Here is a 22,550-nt window from a genome sequence, read left to right on the forward strand (position 1 = left end):
GTTAACTCGCTGACAGCTGGTTTCTTCAGTAAGTTTTGTGTTAGAAGAAAGGTCTATAGAACTGATGCATGTTTGTGAAAATAAAGCCTAGGTTACATTTGTCACGCGGTGCCCGTGTGGGGAAGCAGGAGATTGTCGTACGAAATCGTTCAGATTCATGGCCTCTGTAGCCTCTAAGATCTTGTCAAGCTAAAACTTTTGACAAATTTTACAAAAGTCATAATCCCTTAGGCCGCAACACTATTGTAGACGGCTTCGCACGCTTTCCTCAGTGGTTTCGTTCGGTACCCTAGGTTCTAGACATCGATATTGCCGGCTCCATCTTGATTCCACATATAACCCACATCAGCAATGCTGTAAAGCTAATATAACCAGGCCCTTAGCCAGCAATTTCAAAAGGGGGGGTTCTTTTTCTGAAAAAGTGGACCTTTTCCCATAAAAACTTCATGTACCTAGATCAAATTTTACCCAGAGTGGACCTTTTCCCAGCAAAAGGGGCGGTTCTTTCGAACCCCCCGAACCTGGTCATGCCTCTTTGTACATTGTGGCTTTGCTGGAAGATTTACTCTCAATCCGTCTACCAAACAGCAACAAGACGTGTGGTGTACTAGTAAGTAGAACCAAACAATTGTTACATATCTATACTGTATTGTTTTTTATTTCGACTATCAATCGTTATCTTTATACATCGACAGATGGATTAAACTGGTCACTCCACAGCATTTCCCCACTGCTTGGCAATATCTGAAGTAAGACACAATTGTGACCATAATATTTTACCAAAGAAATCAATATGTTCAATAAGAAGTCTAGTACATTTTTCTTTTCTCCGCGTTAAACGTGGAGGACACGGCACCGTACCGGGGAGGGGGCGTCTCGATAGTCCGAAGGTTCATTGGTCCGAAGGTTCATTGGTCCGAAAAGTGGTAACATTTTCATCGATTTTTTAATCAAAGGTTCATAGGTCCGAAGGTTCTATAGTGAACATTCGGACCAATGAACCTTCGGACTATTGAACCTTCGGACTATCGCTACGGCCCCCCTGGGGAAATGCCGCGGAAACATTCGACACCAGTATTGATAATGTCTATTTTTGTTTATGTTTATTTATTCAACGCTCACTTCATATCTGACAGATGAAACTGCATTTAAAATTTAATAACATAGAAATACGTAGAACGCATTCGTCATTGGTAGGGCCTATATTTGAAAATATACCCGAGGAAAAAAATCTAGACGCCACCCCACCCCTCATTGAAACGACATTATGTGGGTTACTGACTGCCTTTATGGTCCACTGCATGCTCTTATCTGAATAGTTTTCCCATGTTTGACAAATGAAACAAATACTATAGCGCCATCTGGAGGCGAGAAAAGAATTGCCGTCTCCTGTGATCGAAAGAGCAGCTGATTGTTGAGATTAATAATTGATACTACGTGGAATGAACAGATACTTTTGTGAATGCACAACAATTATCATAAATTGTTCAAGATAAAATATTTCCATTATAATTTCTTTAACATGCCTTTCTTTTAAACGAACGTGATTGCTTAAGCCACAAAGCCATTCCCTTTCGTGAATGCATTTTAATTTTTTAAATATTCAAATCAATTAGATATATGCTGAAAATTTTAATGCCTTTTAAATGCCAGGAATACGAATGCAATCACTTCATGAACAATGCATATAGCGAAATATTTTCACCTGTCTTCCATTCTCCCCCACTACAAGCTGTCCTTTGTTATCAATGGCCACACCCGTTGGTACTGAAACGTGTTGTGGACCCACTACATATCTTAACAGTTGACCATCTGGGGTCAGAACAACCACCCTGTTATTGTACTGGTCAGCAACGAAGATGTGACCCACGCTGTCTGTACACACTCCCCATGGAGAGTCCAGGTATCCATCATCTGAGCCCATCTTCCCTGGTGTACCATACTGGAACACTACATCGCCCTGGGGGGTAACTCCATATACACAGTGTTCCTCAAAGTCGCTCACCACAATGGTGTCACGGCATGGGAGCACTGCAATGTATCGTGGATCTTTACATATAGGAACACCGATCTTATTGATAAGATTGTACTGCACAGCATCATACACACAGATACATTTATCGGCCCTATCGCAGACAAGTATGTGTCCATTGTTGTCCACTGTAACACCCCAGGGCGTAGCCATGTCACCCTGACCAAACGTTTGGACATGTTCCCCGGAGAAGGAATACACTCGACACCCATCATCACACGTAACCACCAGTCTGTCATCACTGAGCACGGTGACACCTCTGGGATCTGGTACTTCAACCTCAAATATCACCTTATGAGCTGGTGATATTGCAGTTAGTTTACCTGGCTGGTTATAAACTAGATATATTGTCCCACTTTGACTGCATGATGTGCCCGATAAATAACCAATGCTGCTATCAAACTCATTCACCAAAGATGCAGTATTTAGCCATTTATACTTCTTCACAAGAACAAAACATTTCACTGGAATTTTTTCTTCATTAGAAGTGATGTCTGTCGTTTTTGCCGGAAAAGAGGGTTTAAGTTTGCTCAGCTCTTTCATCCTAGCTTGGATATTTTTAGCGTGCATCATTACTTCCGTGTCGGAGCCATGTTGAACAAGCTGCTTGGCAAACTCGCATGTGCTGTGAATGGACAACTTCTGCAGTTGAACGCCATCTTTCTCAGCCTCGAGTGATTTTACGAGCGTCGAGGCGTGGTCTTTTGCTTCCGCTATCAACTGTGCAGAAATACGCTGAACCTCTTCTATAATATCCGCCTCTTGTTGTTCTATGTCGGTCACCGTTTTGCTTACGTCGTCAAACGCAGCTTTCTGTTGCATGGATATTTCCGATTCTGCATTTTCAAACAGTGAAATGTTCTTAGACAGATCATGAAATGCACTTTGTATTTTCTCTTTTTGCGTTTCTGCTATATCTGCAATGTCTACACAGTTGTGTTTGTTGTGTTTGGTGAGAATACAGTCACGACACACAACAACATCGTCATCTGTGCAATAAAATTTCAACCGTTCTTCTTCGTGCTTATCGCAAAGTAATGTTACGCCCTTCATATCCTTGACATGCTTACTCAATTCAGATACTGCAATCATTGTGTGTCCCTGTAAAAAACCCATGGCGTCATGCTGTTTTTGTCGACAGTTCTCACAGAAAAAATGTTTGCAATTTTGACAGTAAAATTGAGTAACTTGTGTGTGGCAGTTTCCACACATTTTGTCTTTACTTTCTTTTGTCAACATGTCCAACATTGTCCTCTTGGACAAAAAGAAGTTACGGACAAGTTTATCCAGTCCACCTGGTGGAACAGGCGCCTCTTGGCGGCACACTGGACACGTAATGTTGCCTCTCGTCCCACTCACTGCCACGTGCTGGGCAACGCAAGCCAGGCAGAAAGTGTGATAGCATGGGAGGACACGCGGGTCGTCATACTCCTGATTACAGATGTGACACGTCAGAAAATTGTCACTGATGACTTTGTGGAACTTTTTGAATGCCATCACTGTCATAAAAGACAGTTGGAATCAGTTTCGGTACTCAAATTTCTCCATGTGTCTGTAAAGTAGACTGTTACTACTTGAGCTGTTGAGTTCCTATTGGCATATGATATAGCCCATTACCTGATTGACTGATTTCTTTAATTTTCTTAGGGGTTATAAACGGTAAAATTCGAAAGCAATGTATATCAAGGCCCATATGATTCCTTGACTATGGGCCTTGTTATGATTAGATTCCGAGACCCAAAACTTCTAAGATGGCAGACGTGTTGGTTTCAAATGGCCTCATGTCCAAATCGATTTGGTACTTTGGTGAAATTCTACGTCACCTCATATTATGAAGATAATTACATCAAAAGTCAACAATCCATCCTTTTTGAAGATTAATCAACAGTTTTGTGTAGACCAACGACGCGCCGTGTTCAAGTTGCTGTCTTATGTCGGTTGTGCATAAATTGATGATCGCGTCTGTCGTTCACCCTGGAGAACTCTACCAGGTGTAAATCAACCACTCAGGACTTCTCCATAGTAAAATTAATGCTTTTGTAATTATAAAAAACATCAATATAGATGTAACACAACACAATGTCAAGTTGAGATCGAATCGTTAAGATCAATAACTTGATGTGTGCAATTATATTAAAAAAACATCATTATAGATGTAACAAAACACATTCCCAAGTTGAGGTCAATAATTCGATGTGTGCAATGAACCCAGGTTTTATGTTATAGGAAGTCAATACTGAAAATAAATAATTTTACCAGCATTAAAGGATTTTCTGATGAAAACCAATATGCCGATATTTAGGAAGAAAACATACCTTGGAGAGTCTAACAAACGTGCCAGATGTCATAAATATCTTCATTGGGTCTAGGACATCAAAGTCATTCCGTTTTTTTTACATCAATAGCTGTAGCTTATGTTAGTCAAGCAAGTGTTCAAAATACATTTCAGCATCAATAGGTTCATTCACGTTCATCTATCCATCTAAACATAAATGAATAATCTATTTGACTATTTGTTGTGGCTATTCCTATTAAATTATTTTTGTTAAGCGCATTTGCTATTACAACGAGTTGGAATTGTCAAACACACGATTGATTACATTACCATATGACGTGAACGTGAATATTTTGAAAAATTGAAATTGGTCCACGCCATTCATGACCTTTAATGCATTATCAGGAATTTAGTTCAAACTGTGCATGGCTTCAGACAAATGTATGTTAGTCAGAAAATTCAAATAAAATACTGAAAATCGGACGTCCAAACAACAAACCCGTTTCGATCGAGTACCGGTAGAGTATAACTTGCTAAAGAACTCTCCCTTTCTCTCTGACACCAAAGTGATTTTTCGGTAAGTCATCAGTCGCAATCATTATATTTTGAGTGCAGGTGGAATGTTCCAGACCTCATCGTGCAATCCCCCTCATTATCAAGACTAGGCACTGGAACTAAAATTCTATTTTTCAATATAAAAAGATACGATCATTACACTAGATTATGTCAAAAGATCTGATGATAGAATGAAATATCCATCTATATTACACTGTAACTTAAAAGCATGCGTGTCAAGAGTGTAAAATATGCAAGTTCAACAATAATAATTGTTAATTTCCCCTCCTCAATCATGATGGGAAAAAACTTCAACAAATGGTTCTAAATAACGACACAAGCCGATATGGCTTGTCCATGAATTTACTAAACAGCGTAATTTACTCGTAGATTGCTATCGGAAGACCGCTAACGTTCTGTAATCGTTCGTGAAACCTTGGACATGAAAATTATGTCCAAGGTGAAACGCACTGGCAATGTTGCAATGTCGATTATGCAAAGTCTTTTACTCGTTTTAAGCAGGTTTAGCAAAGCAAATACACTCTTGACATTTTTGTACTGTGAGTATTTACGTTATTATGCAGCTGGTCTCCTACATGTATCCATACCGTCAAGAATATTAAACCTTTGTTGCCTAGGGTCTCACTGACAGTCTGGGGCTTTTAAAATGTTTGCCTTAAACCTTGCACTAACTGTATACACTTGGACGTATATGAGAACACACCTCACTCGCCCCGATAGAGCCGGAGTCACCTGAGCTGAACGCCGCACTACGAGGCACTTGTTACATGTACAGAAGAGAATAAAAATGAACCAGTTTATTAATACAGGCTCTGATATTGTATTTAAAGTTACTCTATAGTCACCTGACTTTCTGATAACATTTTGTTCACGGACGTGTTTACTTCTCAGTATTAGGACAGGAGAATGTCAAGAATGAAGTAGTAAAGACCCCCCGGTTCTTATGGTTTTCACTGGAATTCACAAGCCTTTAACACCTTAAACATCTTTGCCAGGCAACAACAGGACGGACGACAGGTGAAACCAAATTCACGTCATTTTTATATTCAACCAAACTTTAAATCAGATAACAGATTGCCTACTTGCATTGTATTATAAATACATGTATATAAAATAAAGGAAGAGTGCTTTGAATTTTCATATAATATTATACAAATTTAAAGCAAACAAATGTGGATAAGTGATGCTATGAAGAGAATCTGGCGATATGCACTTACTTGAACACTAGAGGGAGTGTGTGAGAACACACTAGCCTGTCCTGATAGCCGGAGTCACCAGAGCTGTACGCCGTCCTACGAGGCACCTGTGCTGAAAAGTAAATTACTTACACTTTCACTATTTGCAGATAATTATAAAAACGGAATCAAATAAGTAAAAAGATAGGGATTTATTGATTGTAATTTAAATTTCTTTAAGAATCATGATGTGTAGAAATTGTTTTCATGGTAGGACAAGATAGAACATGTCAAAGTCACATATATTCGATATGATTGGCTAATTTCTCGATAGATTTGTAAAGCACGTGCAAACTAAAGGTGGATATGGTCCAAGCATGGGTAATTCACATAAAATTTTTGAAATTTGAAATTGAAAACAAGTCTCTTAGAAATTACTTAATAAGGACACATTGACTGGTTTGCAAATTGAGAATGGAACGCTTATTAAAGTCATAATAACTCTTCATTTTGGCCAAAAATAGGATTTTCCTGGAGTAAACGGCAATTTTTCCGTACTTACCAATGGTCAGCGACCCCATTCCTGCATTCAAAGTTAATCCAGGTTTTTTTTCCTAAACGTACGGTTTTTTGTTAAAATCTCTTAAGAGATTTTAACTGACGGAGCTCTCTCTGACATCGCATAGTCACTGTTGACCTACTTAAAACCGCGGGAAAAGCAGACAACAACAACACTATATAAGATTCATGAGATATATTCGTCTTTTTGTTAAAAATACATTAATATCCACAATGGTTGCCATTCTGGGCTTTTCGTTATCCGACGCACTGTACAAAAACTCGCAACTTACGTCTGCGTCCGCATTAATGCGTTTGGCGCCATATGTTATTTTGGTCTCGAATGAACGCGAGAATCCGCGTGACACCATTACGTCATTAGCAACGAATGCCTTGATGAAAGCATCGAAAGCCCTATTGACAAGCACAGATTTTAGTTTTACTACAATAACGGCCGTTTTAGTGGTAAAATACAATAGAATATATTTCCATGCGTTGTTTACAATGTATTTCATGCGGAATTTTGAATCTCAAAGGAAGAGTTATTATTGCTTTAACTTAAAAACCAAGATAAGAATGACAAACCTAGACGAAATATGAATTGCAAATACTGAAATGTGAACACAACGTTTTTTCTTACAAACTAAGGTATGAACACATGAATACTTTTTCCTTTCAGAAAACTAATTTTTCCAACACTGCGTATGGATGTCGTGTTTTGAGCGTATGGAAACGGCACACAACGGGAAAATATCCAAGACGTGTATAGTATTCGTTTTATGCTGCAGTATGCCCGATTCGCGTCCTTGTTACCTTAAAAGTTTTTTTTTTTTTTTTTACGAAAGGAAAGACTGCTAAGTAATCATTCCCAGCGGGCAAATTATGTTGTTTTAACGTTGAAACAACGTTGAACCATAACGTTGATAAGATGTTGGATAAACGTTGGATTTGAAAGTTGTATCAACGTCACATAACAACATTGTATCAACCCCAGTTGTTAGACAACATTCTTGCATGAAAAGACATTAAAATGACCTGAAATGTTTTTATTTTTGGTACAAAACACAGGTACACAATTATACCGTACACTGTAAAAACATCCAAGTGCCTGCTTTGTCTGATTTTTTTCAACGCATTTAGCTCCTAAGCATGTTTTGCACCAAAGCATGGTACACCCTTTTAGCCTGGATGTGTTTAGCAGTAGGACATGTTTGATGGCTAAATATATGTAGGGTATATATGTATGACCTTTAAGTTAGGATTTCCAAGGTTTAGTTTTATATATATAGTTATATTCTAGTTATATATATAAGAAAATAACTATATATGTAACAAAGTCACAGTCACCTCAACCTGTCTATCTATAACAGGGTACCGAGAACTGCCAACTTTGTTAAATTCACTCCATCACATTTACAGCCACTAAGGGTGCATTCCCAAAGATTTAGATCAATCCAGAGATTTAGATTTAGATCGACCTAACTCCCTGAGGGTTCGCGCTAAATTGCAGTCAGCCGAGCGCGCACCATAGTTAATTACCCCCTTACAGCTTTTAGTAGGTGGGACAGACGCTTAAGCCGGCTAACCTGACAGTAATCTAGTGAAACTCCCCACAGGGATAGATCGATCTAAAATCTATGGGAATAGGGTCTTATTCATCCTAATGTTAGCTGACCTTGCAAGGAAATTTATTGGAATGTATTTCTGAATAACAAGTTAAGAAAATTCACTAGTTCACTAAAGACACAAAACAACTGTCATTTTTACTTTAAAACACTTTTTAAAAATATTTTGATAAAGTTAGTTACAGTATTAATAAACAAAGTATCACGTTTTCAATAGTTAATATTTTAAATTACAATCCATGTCTTGCATCATGACGACCAAACAACAACGTTGAGTCAATGACCAAAATACAACATTGATTCAACGTCACATTATGACGGTGTTTTGACGTGGCTGGATCAACGTTGATTTTACGTTGAATTTAGGTAGATCAACGGCAATTCAACGTATCAACCTGTTTTCAACGTTGAATCAACGTCACTATGCCTGCTGGGATTAAAAATCTAAATAGTTAGGGCATATGATGCCGATTGTGTTGCGCTGCTTTGAGCGCTGAAGATTAAAGCATGTCGAAACAAAATAGATGTGAAACGAAATTATTTATTTGTAAAAATTAAGGAAACGTGCAACAGATAATACCCCCGGTACATTTGACATGATAAAGGAAGAATCACAATGCGTATTACATATTACATTCAAATAAATATCCGAACCAAAATCAAGGCTCAAATATACGCTTTTGACTTGTCTATACATTAGTTAAACTTGATAATGAATGGAATTTAAGTCCACGTATAAAAATGATGTCAATCCCCTTCCCCCCATATTTTCGTATGCTACATGTAATTTTTATCCAACTATTTTTCTTTCAATATGTCTGTCATAATAAAAAAGCTTGTCTTTTTGGTCCCAATCAACGATGTTCACGTAGTGCACCTAAAACTGTTCACTTTTAGAGTTGTCGCCTGGTAACGTCTCATGTACTATTTAACTTGTAGTTACATAGCGAAATGTTTTCACCTTGCCTCCAATATCCCCCACTACAAGCTGTCCTTTGGTATCAATGGTAACGCACAGTGGTACGGAATCCTGTTGTCGACCCATCACGTATCTTAACAGTTGACCATCTGAGGTCAGAACAACCACCCTGTTATTGTACTGGTCAGCAATAAAGATGTGACCCACGCTGTCTGTACACACTCCCCAGGGGAAACGCAGGTATCTATCACCTGAGCCGCTCTCACCTAGTGTACCGCACTGGAACACAACATCACCCTTGGGGGTCACTCCATATACACAGTGTTCATCAAAGGCACTCGCCACAATGGTGTCACGACATGGGAGTACTGCAATATATCGTGGAGCTTTACACATAGGAACAGTGATCTTATTGATAAGATTGTACTGCACAGCGTCATACACACAGATGCATTTATTGTTCCTGTCACAGACAAGTATGTGTCCATCGTTGTCCACTGTAACACCATGGGGGTAGGACATGTCACCTTGACCAAATGTTTGGACATGTTCCCCGGAGGAAGAATAAACTCGGCATCCATCCCGGCATGTAACCACCAGTCTGTCATCACTGAGCACGGTGACACCTCTGGGATCTGGTACATCAACCTCAAATATCGCCTTATGAGATGGTGATATTGCAGTAAGTTTACCCGGCTGGTTATAAACTAGATATATTGTCCCACTTTGACTGCATGATATGTCCCATATATATCCAATGTTGCTATCAAACTCATTCACCAAAGATGCAATATTTAGCCATTTATACTTCTTCACAAGAACAAAACATTTCACTGGAATGTTTTCCTCATTAGAAGTGCTGTCTTGCGTTTCTGCCTGAAAGGTGGGTTTAAGTTTTCTCAACTCTTTCATCCTAGCTTGGATACTTTTAGCGTGCATCATTACTTCCGTGTCGGAGCCATGTTGAACAAGCTGCTTGGCAAACTCGCATGTGCTGTGAATGGACACCTTCTGCAGTTGAACGCCATCTTTCTCAGCCTCAAGGGATTTTACGAGCGTCGTGGCGTGGTCTTTTGCTTCCGCTATGTACTGAGCAGAAATACGCTGAACCTCTTCTATAATATCCGCCTCTTGTTGTTCTATGTCGGTCACCGTTTTGTTTACGCCGTCAATTGCAGCTTTCTGTTGCATGGATATTTCCGATTCTGCATTTTCAAACAGTGAAATGTTCTTAGATAGATTGTTAAAGGCGCTTTCTATTTCCTCTTTATGCGTTTCTGCTATATCTGCAATGTCTACACAATTGTGTTTGTTGTGTTTGGTGAGAATACAGTCACGACACACGACAACATCGTCATCTGTGCAATAAAATTTCAACCTTTCTTCTTCGTGCTTATCGCAAAGAAATGTTACGCCCTTCGTATCCTGGACATGCTTACTCAATTCAGATACTGCAATCATTGTGTGTCCCTGTAAAAAAACCATGGCGTCATGCTGTTTTTGTCGACAGTTCTCACAGAAAAAATGTTTGCAATTTTGACAGTAAAATTGAGTAACTTGTGCGTGGCAGTTTCCACACATTTTGTCTTTACTTTCTTTTGTCAACATTTGGACAAAAAGAAGTTACGGACAAGTTTCTCCAGTCCACCCGGTGGAACAGGCGCCTCTTGGCGGCACACTGGACACGTGATGTTGCCTCCCGTCCCACTCGCTGCCACGTGCCGGGCAACGCAAGCCAGGCAGAAAGTGTGATAGCATGGGAGGACACATGATTCCTTGACTATGTACCTTGTTATGATTAGATTGCGAGACCCAAAACGTCTAAGGTTGCAAACGTGTTGGTTTCAAATGCCCTCATATAAAGTCGACTCTTCAATAGAATATTTAAAAAAACTCATGTCCAAATCGATTTGGTACTTTGGTGAAATTCTATCTGACCTCAAATTAGGAAGATAATTACATCAAAAGTCAACAATTCATCCTTTTTGAAGATTAATCAACAGTTTTGTGTAGATCCACGACGCGCCGTGTTAAAGTTTGTCTTACGTCGGATGTGCATAAATTGATGATCTCGTCTGTCGTTCACCCTGGACAACTCGACCAGGTGTAAATCAACCACTCAGGACTTTTCCATAGTAAAATCAATGCTTTTGTTATTATAAAAAAAAAACATCAATATAGATGTAAAAACACAACACAATTTCTAGTTGAGATCGAATCGTCAAGACCAATAATTTGCTGTGTACAATTATATTTAAATAACATCAATAAAAATGTAACAAAACACATTCCCAAGTTGAAATCAATAATTCGATGTGTGCAGTGAACCTAGGTTTTATTTTTTAGGACGTCAATACTGCAAATAAATAATTTTACCAGCATTAAAGGATTTTCTGGTGAAAACCAATACGCCGATATTTAGAGAAAGAACATTCCATGGAGAGTAATAAACATGCAAGATTTCTGTCATAAATATCTTCGTTGGGTCTAGGACATCAAAGCCATTCCAATTTTTTTGACAAATCGATAGCTTTAGCTTATGTTAGTCGAGCAGCCCTGCGAAATACATTACAGCAACAATAGGCTCATGCACGTTGATCTATTAATCTAAAAATATATGAATAATCCATTTGACTATTTGTTGTGGTAATTTCTATTCAAGTTTTTTTTTGTTGAGTGCGTTTGTTATTGCAAAGAGTTGGGATTGTCAAACACACGATTGATTACATTACTAAATGGCGTGAACGTGAATATTGTAAAAAAAAGGGATTAGTCACGATATTTATGACCTTTGATGCATTAATAGGAAGTTTGTACAAATTATGCATGGCTTCAGACAAATGTATGTTAGTCAGAAAATTCAAAGAAAATACTGAAAATCGAACGTCCGAACAACAAACACGTTTCGATCGAGTACCGGCAGGGTTTAACATGCTAAAGAACTCTCCCTTTTTCTCTAAAACTGAGGAAAATTTTCCATAAGTCAGTGGTAATCTTTATATTTTGAGTGCAGGTGGAATGTTCCAGACCTCATCGTGAAACCCCCCTCATTATCAAGACTAGGCACTGGAATTAAAATTCTATTTTTTCTATATAAATAGATATAATCACTACACTAGTTGATGTCAAAGAACTGATCATTAGAATGAAACATCCATCTATATAACACTGTAACTTAAACGCATGCGTGTGTGACAGTGTAAAATATGCAAGCTGAACCATAATAGTTGTTTAAAAAATCTAAGTACTAAAGGTAAAGGATGCCGATTCTGTTTTGCTGCTTTTGGCCGCTCATACTTTCTGTAGACTTCTGAAGAGAAAGGCATGTCGAAACGAAATTGATCGGAAATGAAATTATTTATTTGTAAGAATTAATACAAGAAAACGTGCAGGAGATGGTACATTTAACATAATGAAGGAGGATTCACGCGTAAAACATGTTTCTTTCAATTAAATATCCAAAGCAAAATCATTGCTCAAATATGGACATTACTAGCATAATCAAATAATAAACCTGACAATAAATGTGCTGAGAGAGGAGAAAGAAAGTAAGTAAATTTCCACGACATTAAACAGGATAAAACGTTGCATTTAAGTCCACGTAATGAATTTCAGCTCCCCCGCATGATAAGTTTTGCCAACTCCATTTTTCTTTCAATAATTAATTTTCTTTCAATCTCTTATAATAAAACAACTTGTCTTCGTGGTTCCAAATATTTAAATTATTTAATTTAATGAAGTGCTTCTGCAATTGTTCACTTTTCGTGTTGTCGCCTGATATCGTCTGTTGTACTACTTCTATTGTAGTCATAGAACAAAGCGAAATGTTTTTAACTTTCCTTTCAACTCCCCCACTACAAGCTGCCCTTTGTTATCAATGGTAACACCCTGTGGTATAGAAACCTGTTCTCGACCCACCACGTATCTCAACAGTTGACCATCTGAGGTCAGAGCAACCACCCTGTTATTTCCCAGGTCAGCAATGAAGATGTGCCCCACGTTGTCTGTACACACTCCCCAGGGGTTCTTCAGGTATCCATCACCTAAGCCTTTCTCACCTGGTGTACCATACTGGAACACTACATCACCCTGGTGGGTCACTCCATATACACAGTGCCCACTCCAGTCACTCACCACAATGGTGTCACATGGGAGCACTGTAATGTAATGTGGATATATACACATAGGAACACTGATCTTATTGATAAAACTGTACTGCACAGCGTCATACTCAAAGATACATTTATTGTTTTGGTCACAGACAAGTATGTTTCCATTGTTGTCCACTGTAACACCCCAGGGCGTAGACATGTCACCCTGACCAAATGTTTGGACATGTTTCCCGGAGGAGGAATAAACTCGGCATCCATCATCACATGTAACCACCAGTCTGTCATCACTGAGCACGGTGACACCCCTGGGATCTGGTACGTGTACCTCAAATTTCACCTCATGAAATGGTGATATTGCCTGTATTTTTTTCTAAGTGTCACAAACTACATAAACTGCCCCACTTTGGCTGCACGATAAGTCGAACAAATTATTCATACTGCTGTGAAACTCACGCACCAGAGATGCAGTTTTTAGCCATTTTAACTTCTTCACGCGACCAAAGAAGTCTGCTGGAAGTTTTTCTTTACAAAAAGTGATCTCTGTTGTTTTTGCCTGTACGGTGGGTTTAGCATTTTTGAATTCTTTCATCTTTGCTTGAATATTTTTACTGCATTTTATCACATCCACGTGGGAGCAATGTTGGACAAGCTTTTTGGCATCCTCACATATGCTGTGAATGGATTCCTTCTGTTGGTGAACGCGATCTTTCTCAGCCTCGAGTGACTTAATTTGTGCTGCAGCGTGGTCTTTTGCTTCTGCTATTAACTGAGCAGAGGTACGCTTAACCTCTTCTATGATATCTGCCTCTTGTTGTTCTATGACAGTCACCGTTTTGTTTATGTCCTCATTTGTATCTTCCAGTTGCTTAGATATTTCCGACTCTGCATTTTCAAACAGTGAAATATTCGTTGATAAATAATTAAATGCGCATTTTATTTTCTCTCTATGCGTTTCTGCTTCATCTGCAATGTCTACACAATTGTGTTTGTTGTGTTTGGTGAGAATACAGTCACGACACACAGCAACATGGTCATCTGTGCAATAAAATTTCAATCGTTCCTCTTTATGCTTATCGCAAAATGGTGTTAAGTCCTTATCTTCCTGGGCTTGATTACTGGATTTGGATGTCATCACTGTCGTAAAAGACCGTTGGAATCGGTTTCGGTGCTAAGATTTCTCCTTATATCTGTAAAATAGGCAGTTACTTCTTGAACTGTTGAGTTGCTATTGCCATATGATATAGCTCATCACCTGATCGGCGTACTTCTTTAATTTTGTAAGGGGTTATAAACGGTAAAATTGGAAAGCAATGTACATCAAAACCCACATGATTCCTTGGCTATGTGCCTTGTGATGATTAGATTCCGAGACCCATAACTTCTAAGATTGCAAACGATTTGGTTTCAAATGCCCTTATATTAAGTTGATCACTCCACTAGAATATTTGCAAACGCCGTGTCCAAATCGATTTGGTACTTTGGTGAAATTCTATCGAACAGCAAATTATGAAGAAAATTACACCAAACGTCAACAATTCTTCCTTTTTGAAGATTAATCAACAGTTTTGTGCAGATCCACGACGCGTCATGTTAAAGTTGCAGTCTTATGTCGGATGTGCATAAATTGATGATCGCGTCTGTCGTTCACCCTGGACAACCCTACCAGGTGTAAATCAACCACCCAGGACTTCTCCATAATAAAATCAATGCTTTTGTAATTATAAAAAACATCAATATACATTTAGATGTAAAAACACAATGCCAAGTTGCAATTCGTATTTCGATGTGTACAATGAACCCAGGTTTTATGTTATAGGAAGTCAACACTTCAAAATAAACCATTTTACCAACATTAAAGGAGATTCTGATGAAAACCAATACGCCGATATCTGGGAAGAAAACACCTTGAAGAGTCTAACAAACATGCAAGATTCTGTCATAAATATCTTCATTGGTTCTAGGACATCAAAGTCATTCCTATTTTTTGACATATCGATAGTTTTGTTAGTCGAGCAGCCGTACGAAATACCTTTCATACCCAAACCCAATATAGAGGTGCAATTGATGTCACAAGCATGTTCTTAAAAATATTTACTGCACAGATATTTGTGGATTTTTGTTATGTACACATATATGTTTTGCAATATTGAATACAACTTTGAATTCATTCATTTTTATTTTTTGACACTTCAGCATGTGAAATGCACCTCTATATTGGGTTTGGATGTCCAGCATTAATGGGTTCATGCATGTTCATACGGTTTTTAGGTTCCTTGCGTCCGTCTACGACGTAGCTAGATCGCAGGGAAGAAATCAAGTAAAGCCTAGGCCCCAACCGAACGCACGGGCTGCTACGTGTGGTCTACGGCCAAAAAATGGGGAAAACGTGGGAGTTCGTGCGTGAGGAGCACGTCCATCGTGCGACTTTTGGAGGACGCAAACAGCACTTAGAAACTTTTCAACAGCCGCTACGTGCGATCTAGGTACGTCCTAGCCGGACGCAAGGATAAAAAAAAAAAAAAAAAAAAAAAAAAAAAACGTGCGTCCAAAACGCAGTTGGGACCTAGGCTTTAGACCGATGTAAAATACATGAGTAATCCATTTGACCATTTTTTGTGGTTATTTCTATTAAATTATTTTTGTTAAGCGCATTTGTTATTACAACGAGTTGGGATTGTCAAAAACACGATTGAGTACATTGCCAAATGACGTGAACGTGAATATTGTGATAAAAAAAAAATTGGTCCACGACATTCATGACCTTTGCTGCATTATTAGGAATTAAGTTCAAGCAGTGCATGGCTTCAGACAAATGTATGTTAGTCAGAAAATTCAAAGAAAATACTGAAAATCGGACGTCCGAAAAACAAACGCGTTTCGGTCGAGTACCGGTAGAATATAACATAAGGTGCAAAAGAACTCTCCCTTTTTCTCTGAAACTGAGGAGAATTTCCCATAAGTCAGTCGTAATCTTTATATTTTGAGGGCAGGTGGAATGTTCCTGACATCATGGTCCATCTCCTCTCATTATCATAACTAGGCGCTGGAATTTAAATTATATTTTTTCTATATAAAGAGATATAATCACAGCACTAGATGATGTCAAAAGAACCGAACAGTAGAATGAAACATCCATCTATATAACACTGTAACATTAACGCATGCGTGCGCAACAGAGTAAAATATACAAGCTCAACAATAATAGTTTTAAAAATCTAAATACTAAAGGTAAAGGATGCCGATTCTGTTTTGCTGCTTTTGACCGCTGATACTTTCTGTAGACTTCTGAAAAGTCGTCGAAACGAAATTGTCGGGAAATGAATTTTATTTATTTGTAAGAATTAATACAAGAAAAACGTGCAGGAGATACTACACTTAACATGATGGAGGAATAACACTGTGTAAATCATATTCCTTTCAAATAAACATCCAAAGCAGAATCATTGCTGAAATATAGACATGAAACTAGAATATTCAAATATTAAACCTGACAATAAATGTGCTAAAAGAGGTCGGAACAAAATAAGTAAATTTCCATTCGTTTTGTCACGTATGAACTACGACATGAATAGGATAAAACATTGAATTTAAGACCACGTAACGAATTTCAGCTCCCCCGTATGACAAGTTTTTCCAACTACATTTTTCTTTCAATAATTGATTTTCTTCCCATCTGTTAGAATAAAACAACTTTTCTTTGTGGTTCCAAATGTTTAAAATATTTACTTTCACGAAGTGCCCCTTCAATTGTTCATTTTCTATGTTGTCGCCTGGTAACGTCTGTCATACACTTCTACTGCAGTCAATGAACATAGCTAAATGTTTTCACCTGGCCTTTCAGCTCGCCCACTACAAGCTGTCCTTTGTTATCGGTGGTGACACACCGTGGTTTTGAAACCTGTTCTCGACCCACGATGCATCTCAACAATTGGCCATCTGAGGTCAGAACAACCACCCTATTATTCCCTGGGTCAGCAATGAAGATGTGCCCCAAGCTGTCTGTACATACCCCCGTGGGCTGGTCCAGGTATCCATCACCTAAACCACTCTTCCCTGATGTACCATACTTGAACACTACATCGCTCTGTGGGGTCACTCCATATACACAGTGTCCAGCATAGTCACTCACCACAATGGTGTCACGACATGGGAGCACTGCAATGTATCGTGGATCTTCACACATAGGAACACCGATCTTATTAATAAGATTGTACTGCACAGCGTCATACACACAGATACATTTATTGTTCTTGTCACAGACAAGTATGTGTCCATTGTTGTCCACTGTTACACCCTGGGGGTTAGACTTGTCACCCTGACCAAATGTTTGGACATGTTTCCCGGGGGAAGAATACACTCGGCATCCATCATCACATGTAACCACCAGTCTGTCATCACTGAGTACGGTGACGCCCCTGGGGTCTGGTACGTTGACCTGAAATATCACCTTATGAAATTTTGATATTGCCTTAAGTTTAACCATGCGAGTTTTACCAAGATTGCTTATACATAGATATATTGTCCCACTTTGGCTGCACGAAATGTCCTGTAAACTGTCCTCACTGTCCCATAAATACCCAAATATGCTCCACGTTGAATCAAACTCACCCACCAAAGATGCAGTATTTAGCCATTTGTACTTTTTCAAACGACCAAAAAGGTCCCGTGGAAGTTTTTCTTTAATAAAAGTTATGCCCGTTGTCTCTGCAGGTACGGGAGGTTCAACATTATTCAGTTCTTTTATCCTTGCTTGGATATTTTTAGCGTGAATCATCACCTCTGTGTGGGAGCCATATTGGACGAGCTGTTTGGCAAACTCACAAGTGCCGTGAATGGATACTTTCTGTAGTTCAAGGTTATCTTTCTCATCTTTGAGGGATTTCATGTAAGCTGCGGCGTGAGCTTTTGCTTCTGATGTCAACTGTCCACTAATTCGTCGAACCTCTTTTATAATATCCGTCTCTTGTTGCTGTATGTCGGCCAAAGATTTGTCATTGTCATCACTTGCATCCTTTTGTTGTTTAGATACTTGTAACTCTGCATTTTCTAACAGTGAAATTTTCTTAGATAGATCATTAAAGCCACTTTTAATTTTCTCTTTATGCGCTTTTGCAACATCTGCAACGTCTACACAATTGTGTTTGTTGTGTTTGGGGAGAATACAGTCACGACATACAACAACTTCGTCATCTGTGCAATAAAATTTCAACCGTTCTTCTTCATGCTTATCGCAAAATGGTGTTACGTCCTTTTCTTCCTGGGCTTCATTACCAAGTTCAGACACTGCAACCATCGTGTGTCCTTGTAGAAATTTTATGGCGTCATGCTGTTTTTGTCGACAGTTCTCACAAAAAAAGTGTTTGCAATCCTGACAGTAAAATTGGGCAAGTTGTGATTGACAGTTCCCGCACATTTTGTCTTTACTCTCTGTTGTCAACATGAAGTCCTTCGCCTTTAACAAAAAGAAGTTACGAACAAGTTTCTCCAGTCCACCTGGTGGAACAGGCGCCTCATGGCGGCACACTGGACACGTGATGTTGTGTCCTGTCCCACTCGCTGCCACGTGTTGGGCAAGGCAAGCCAGGCAGAAAGAATGATAGCATGGGAGGACACGCGGGTCGTCATACTCGTGAAGACAGATGTGACACGTTAGAAAATTGTCACTGAAGCCTTCGTAGAACTTCTTTGATGCCATGACTCAAAGTTCAATTAGGTTTACACACGGCCAAATTACTGTACAATAAGTCTCGTCACTTCATGATGTCGCGTTCTCGTGGCCATATCTGTCTTTGACTGGACTGGGTAACACTGCGTCTGGGTTTTATACAAGAAAGAACAAACTACGTCATTTTACACGGTGACGAAATCGTGTGCCAGAGACGGTGAGGGTTGCGGGGGTAGCTTATTAAATCACCATCAATTAGAGACCACTCCCATCGTACTAACTTTGGATTGATCTATCCCCTAGGGGAGTCTTGCTAAATTGCAGTTTACTTAAGCGGCTTAGATGTCTGTCCCGCCTACTGAAGCTAATAAGGGGTAATCAACTATCGTTTAACAGCTTTAGTAGGCGTGCCAGACATCTAAGCTGCTTAAGCTGATAGCAATTTAGCGAGAAACACCTTGGAGATAGACCGATCCTGTTAGATCGATCTAGGAATCGGAACCCAGTCTTACATTTTCTTCAGACCGGCCTAAACTGCATTTAATTGACATTTAATTACTCATTTTTTAATTACTCATTCAACTCGTTGCTGAACAAATTATGTCAAAATTTTAGTCAGTTCTAAATAACTTCGGTTGTAATCAGCCAATGAACATTTATCAACAAAATTGTGCGTTTGATTATTATTATTATTATTTATTTTTTATTATTTAATTAATTTTTTTGAATGATAAATTTATCATGATCGTATGACTAACAACTTTTAAAACTAGCTATCACTTTTAGATTTAGTTGCAGTTTCATAGCTTCTCATTTTCCTATCGCCACCCTCCTTGGACCCATGGACTGTTACAGAATCACCTGATTTAATCAGGTATTTACGTGTCTGTAATTTATACCCCGTAAACATGACAGGAGACAATATTTGATATAAAAGTAAGTGCCAAATTTGATTTTTTTTGTTTTACAGGTTGATCTGCTATTCAGACAAGCCCCCAACCCCGACATCCTGTATGTTTATACAGTTTTCCCCTTTTTATATCGGTGTTCAATCAGTCATGGATTTGCGCTAAATTCAGCCTCCCGTTTCGCGAAAAATGTTCAGAAGCCACGCAGTTCAATCTTCGAAAGATTTAATTCAAGGAATATCCCGATTTTATATTTCCTCATTCTCATAATAATACTGAAAATAAATCATCTCCATAAAACTGTGAAAATTATACTTGCACTCATGTATGATATCCAATTATTAAGTTTAATTACATTTCCAAGGATTTAGTTTATATTCTTATTTTCAACATGTATTTTAGATGGTTCAACCTGCACTAACTGTACACTTTGGCATACGTGACAACACACCTCACTCGTCCTGATAGTCGGAGTCACCTGAGCTGTACGCCGTGTCACCAGGCACTTGTTACAGGAGATAGCAAAAATGAATCAGTTTATAAACCCCGGCGCTGACATCGTGTTTCAAGTTACTCTATATTCACCCTGACTCTCTGATAACAACTTGTTCAAGGACATGATGTTTACTGCTCAATACCAGGACAGGACGTTGCTAATGATTAAGCAGTTACTACCTTCCCTGCAACAGATAACTAACATCTAATTTCAAGGGATTTTGGAACAAATACCTTCAAACTATTCTCTTTAATGCATTAATGCAGTGCTTTTATATTACAAAATACAAAACATGAATAAATATCAAATAAGTAAAAAGTTCAAAGTGAAAAATAAACACTGAAAATTACCATCTAGTTTATTGAGAAAATTGTCCTTTATCGCTAAAGTAAATGGCCCGTATTCCAAGATGCTCCTTAAAACAGGGCTAAGGTCAACTTTTATAAAGGCTTCCTTTGATGAGGTCTTCCTTGGTAAAGGAAGGCCTAACGAAATGGTATTCTAAGACCACACTTTAGCCTCTCCTTTGATAAGGGATAACTTTGACAAAGTCAGCCTTTAAGGTAAGGGACACTGACACAAAGGAGCTCCTCATTGGTTAGAGTAGGCCTTTGTGACACCCTCCTCGTTAAAAATGCCTCAGTAATGTTGTATAATTGGGGTCAACTGATCAACTTCAGTCATGCAACAGCACATATGGACATTATCACTGCATGTGGATGTTTTGATCTAAGCCAAATTTAGTGAATAAAGCAAGTATGGCAAGAAGAAAAAAGAAGGGTTTGGAGGATGAGAAAACCAAAGTCGTAGACCCTTTTCTGATATCGAAAAAGCAGCTACTGATGCAACGAGTCAACAGAGAAAAAAGCCTATCCTCGATCAAATGTATTACTTCCGCCAAGGAGGTTGTTTTCACCCCTGTTTGTTTGTCTGTCTTTTTGTTACCACCACCAAGGAGGTTATGTTTTCATCCCTGTTTGTTTGTCTGTCTGACTGTCTATCTGTCTGTCTGTTTGTTTGTCATCAACATAACTCAAAAAGTTATGGCCGATTTGTATGAAATTTACAGGGTAGGTCAGAAATGGGTTAACTTAGAAGTGGTTAGTTTTTGGTGGTGATCAAGATCAATTATCTGGAATACGGGCCAATATCCCTTACGAAAAAGTCCTATAGGATTCTATAAAAATTTTGCCAAATTTCTTATAGGATCTTATAGGATCCTATAAGACTTTTTCGTTAGGGAATATTACGGAAAATGGCTGGAATTAACACGAAAACAAATTGTATAGAGAGGATAGCGTTAAATGTGTGCACTAACTGTAGACTAGGGTGTACGTGAGAACACACCTCACTCGTCCTGATAGCTAGAGTCACCTGAGCTGTACGCCCCACCACGAGGCACTTGTTACAAGAGATAGCAGAACTGGGCTAGTTTATTAACCCAGGCGCTGATTGTCTGTGAAGTTATTCTATAAAGGCACTATGATAACATTTTGGTTTTTGCTCAATATAGGATAGGATAGTGTTAATTATTAGACAGTTATTAATTTCCTCGCCTGACACTACCAACTTACACGGATTTTGTTGTTTTTCATATATTTTCAAACAATTCTCTTCCGTAAACACAATGGGCTTAAAACTTTTATATTACAAAATACAAAAATGTAAATATCAAATAAATAAAAGGTCAAGGTGAAAAGTCATTATCGGTAATACCACCTGGAATTTTAATAAGGTAAAATATTATGGAAAGTGGCTGGAATTAACTAGAAAATAAATTGTATAAAGGGGGTGGCGTTAAGTGTGTGCCTTAAAACATGCACTAACTGCACACTTGGACGTACGTGAGAACACACCTCACTCATCCTGATAGCCGGAGTGACAAGGCACGAATTACAGGAGATAGTAGAACTGGGCTAGTTTATTAACCCAGGCGCTGATCATTGTCTGTGAAGTTATTCTATAAAGGCTCTCTGTTAACATTTTGTTCAGGGACTTGTTGTTAACTGCTCAATACTAGGATAGGAAAGTGTAAATTGTTAAGCAGTTATTACCTTTCCCGACCGCCACTACCAATTTACCCGGGTTTTGGTATTTTTCAAATATTTTCAAACGATTCTTTTAAATGCACACAATGTGCTTAAAACTTTTATATTACAAAAGACAAGAAAGTAAATATCAAATAAATAAAAAGCTCAAGGTGAAAAAT

General features: G+C 38.5%; 4 protein-coding genes and 1 long non-coding RNA gene across 6 annotated transcripts; 1 reads left to right on the plus strand and 4 right to left on the minus strand.

Moving 5' to 3' along the window:
* The first annotated feature begins 530 nt into the window (after positions 1-530).
* On the plus strand, positions 531-20,690 carry LOC147759613 (uncharacterized). 2 transcript variants are annotated; one of them, XR_015331398.1, is made up of 3 exons: positions 531-610; positions 19,724-19,873; positions 20,248-20,690. It is a non-coding gene; the product is annotated as an uncharacterized LOC147759613 (long non-coding RNA). The 2 variants fall into 2 exon arrangements; XR_015331399.1 differs by lacking the exon at positions 19,724-19,873.
* On the minus strand, positions 634-3,852 carry LOC106168078 (E3 ubiquitin-protein ligase TRIM71-like). Its single transcript, XM_086997577.1, has one exon. The coding sequence runs from the start codon at positions 3,536-3,538 to the stop codon at positions 1,673-1,675; it is 1,866 nt and encodes a 621-aa protein (XP_086853703.1). The 5' UTR covers positions 3,539-3,852; the 3' UTR covers positions 634-1,672.
* On the minus strand, positions 8,782-10,746 carry LOC106168077 (tripartite motif-containing protein 2-like). The gene has a single exon (XM_086997579.1). The coding sequence runs from the start codon at positions 10,739-10,741 to the stop codon at positions 9,170-9,172; it is 1,572 nt and encodes a 523-aa protein (XP_086853705.1). The 5' UTR covers positions 10,742-10,746; the 3' UTR covers positions 8,782-9,169.
* On the minus strand, positions 12,552-14,628 carry LOC106162166 (NHL repeat-containing protein 3-like). Its single transcript, XM_013539344.3, has one exon. It carries the CDS (start codon positions 13,469-13,471, stop codon positions 12,968-12,970), a length of 504 nt encoding a protein of 167 aa, XP_013394798.2. The 5' UTR covers positions 13,472-14,628; the 3' UTR covers positions 12,552-12,967.
* LOC106162162 (E3 ubiquitin-protein ligase TRIM56-like) lies at positions 16,580-19,101 on the minus strand. Its single transcript, XM_013539339.2, has one exon. The coding sequence runs from the start codon at positions 18,965-18,967 to the stop codon at positions 17,075-17,077; it is 1,893 nt and encodes a 630-aa protein (XP_013394793.2). The 5' UTR covers positions 18,968-19,101; the 3' UTR covers positions 16,580-17,074.
* Positions 20,691-22,550: the final 1,860 nt, after the last annotated feature.

Source organism: Lingula anatina, chromosome 10, assembly GCF_051362555.1.
Source record: "Lingula anatina isolate TDL-2025a chromosome 10, LinAna3.0, whole genome shotgun sequence".
Taxonomy (NCBI): domain Eukaryota; kingdom Metazoa; phylum Brachiopoda; class Lingulata; order Lingulida; family Lingulidae; genus Lingula; species Lingula anatina.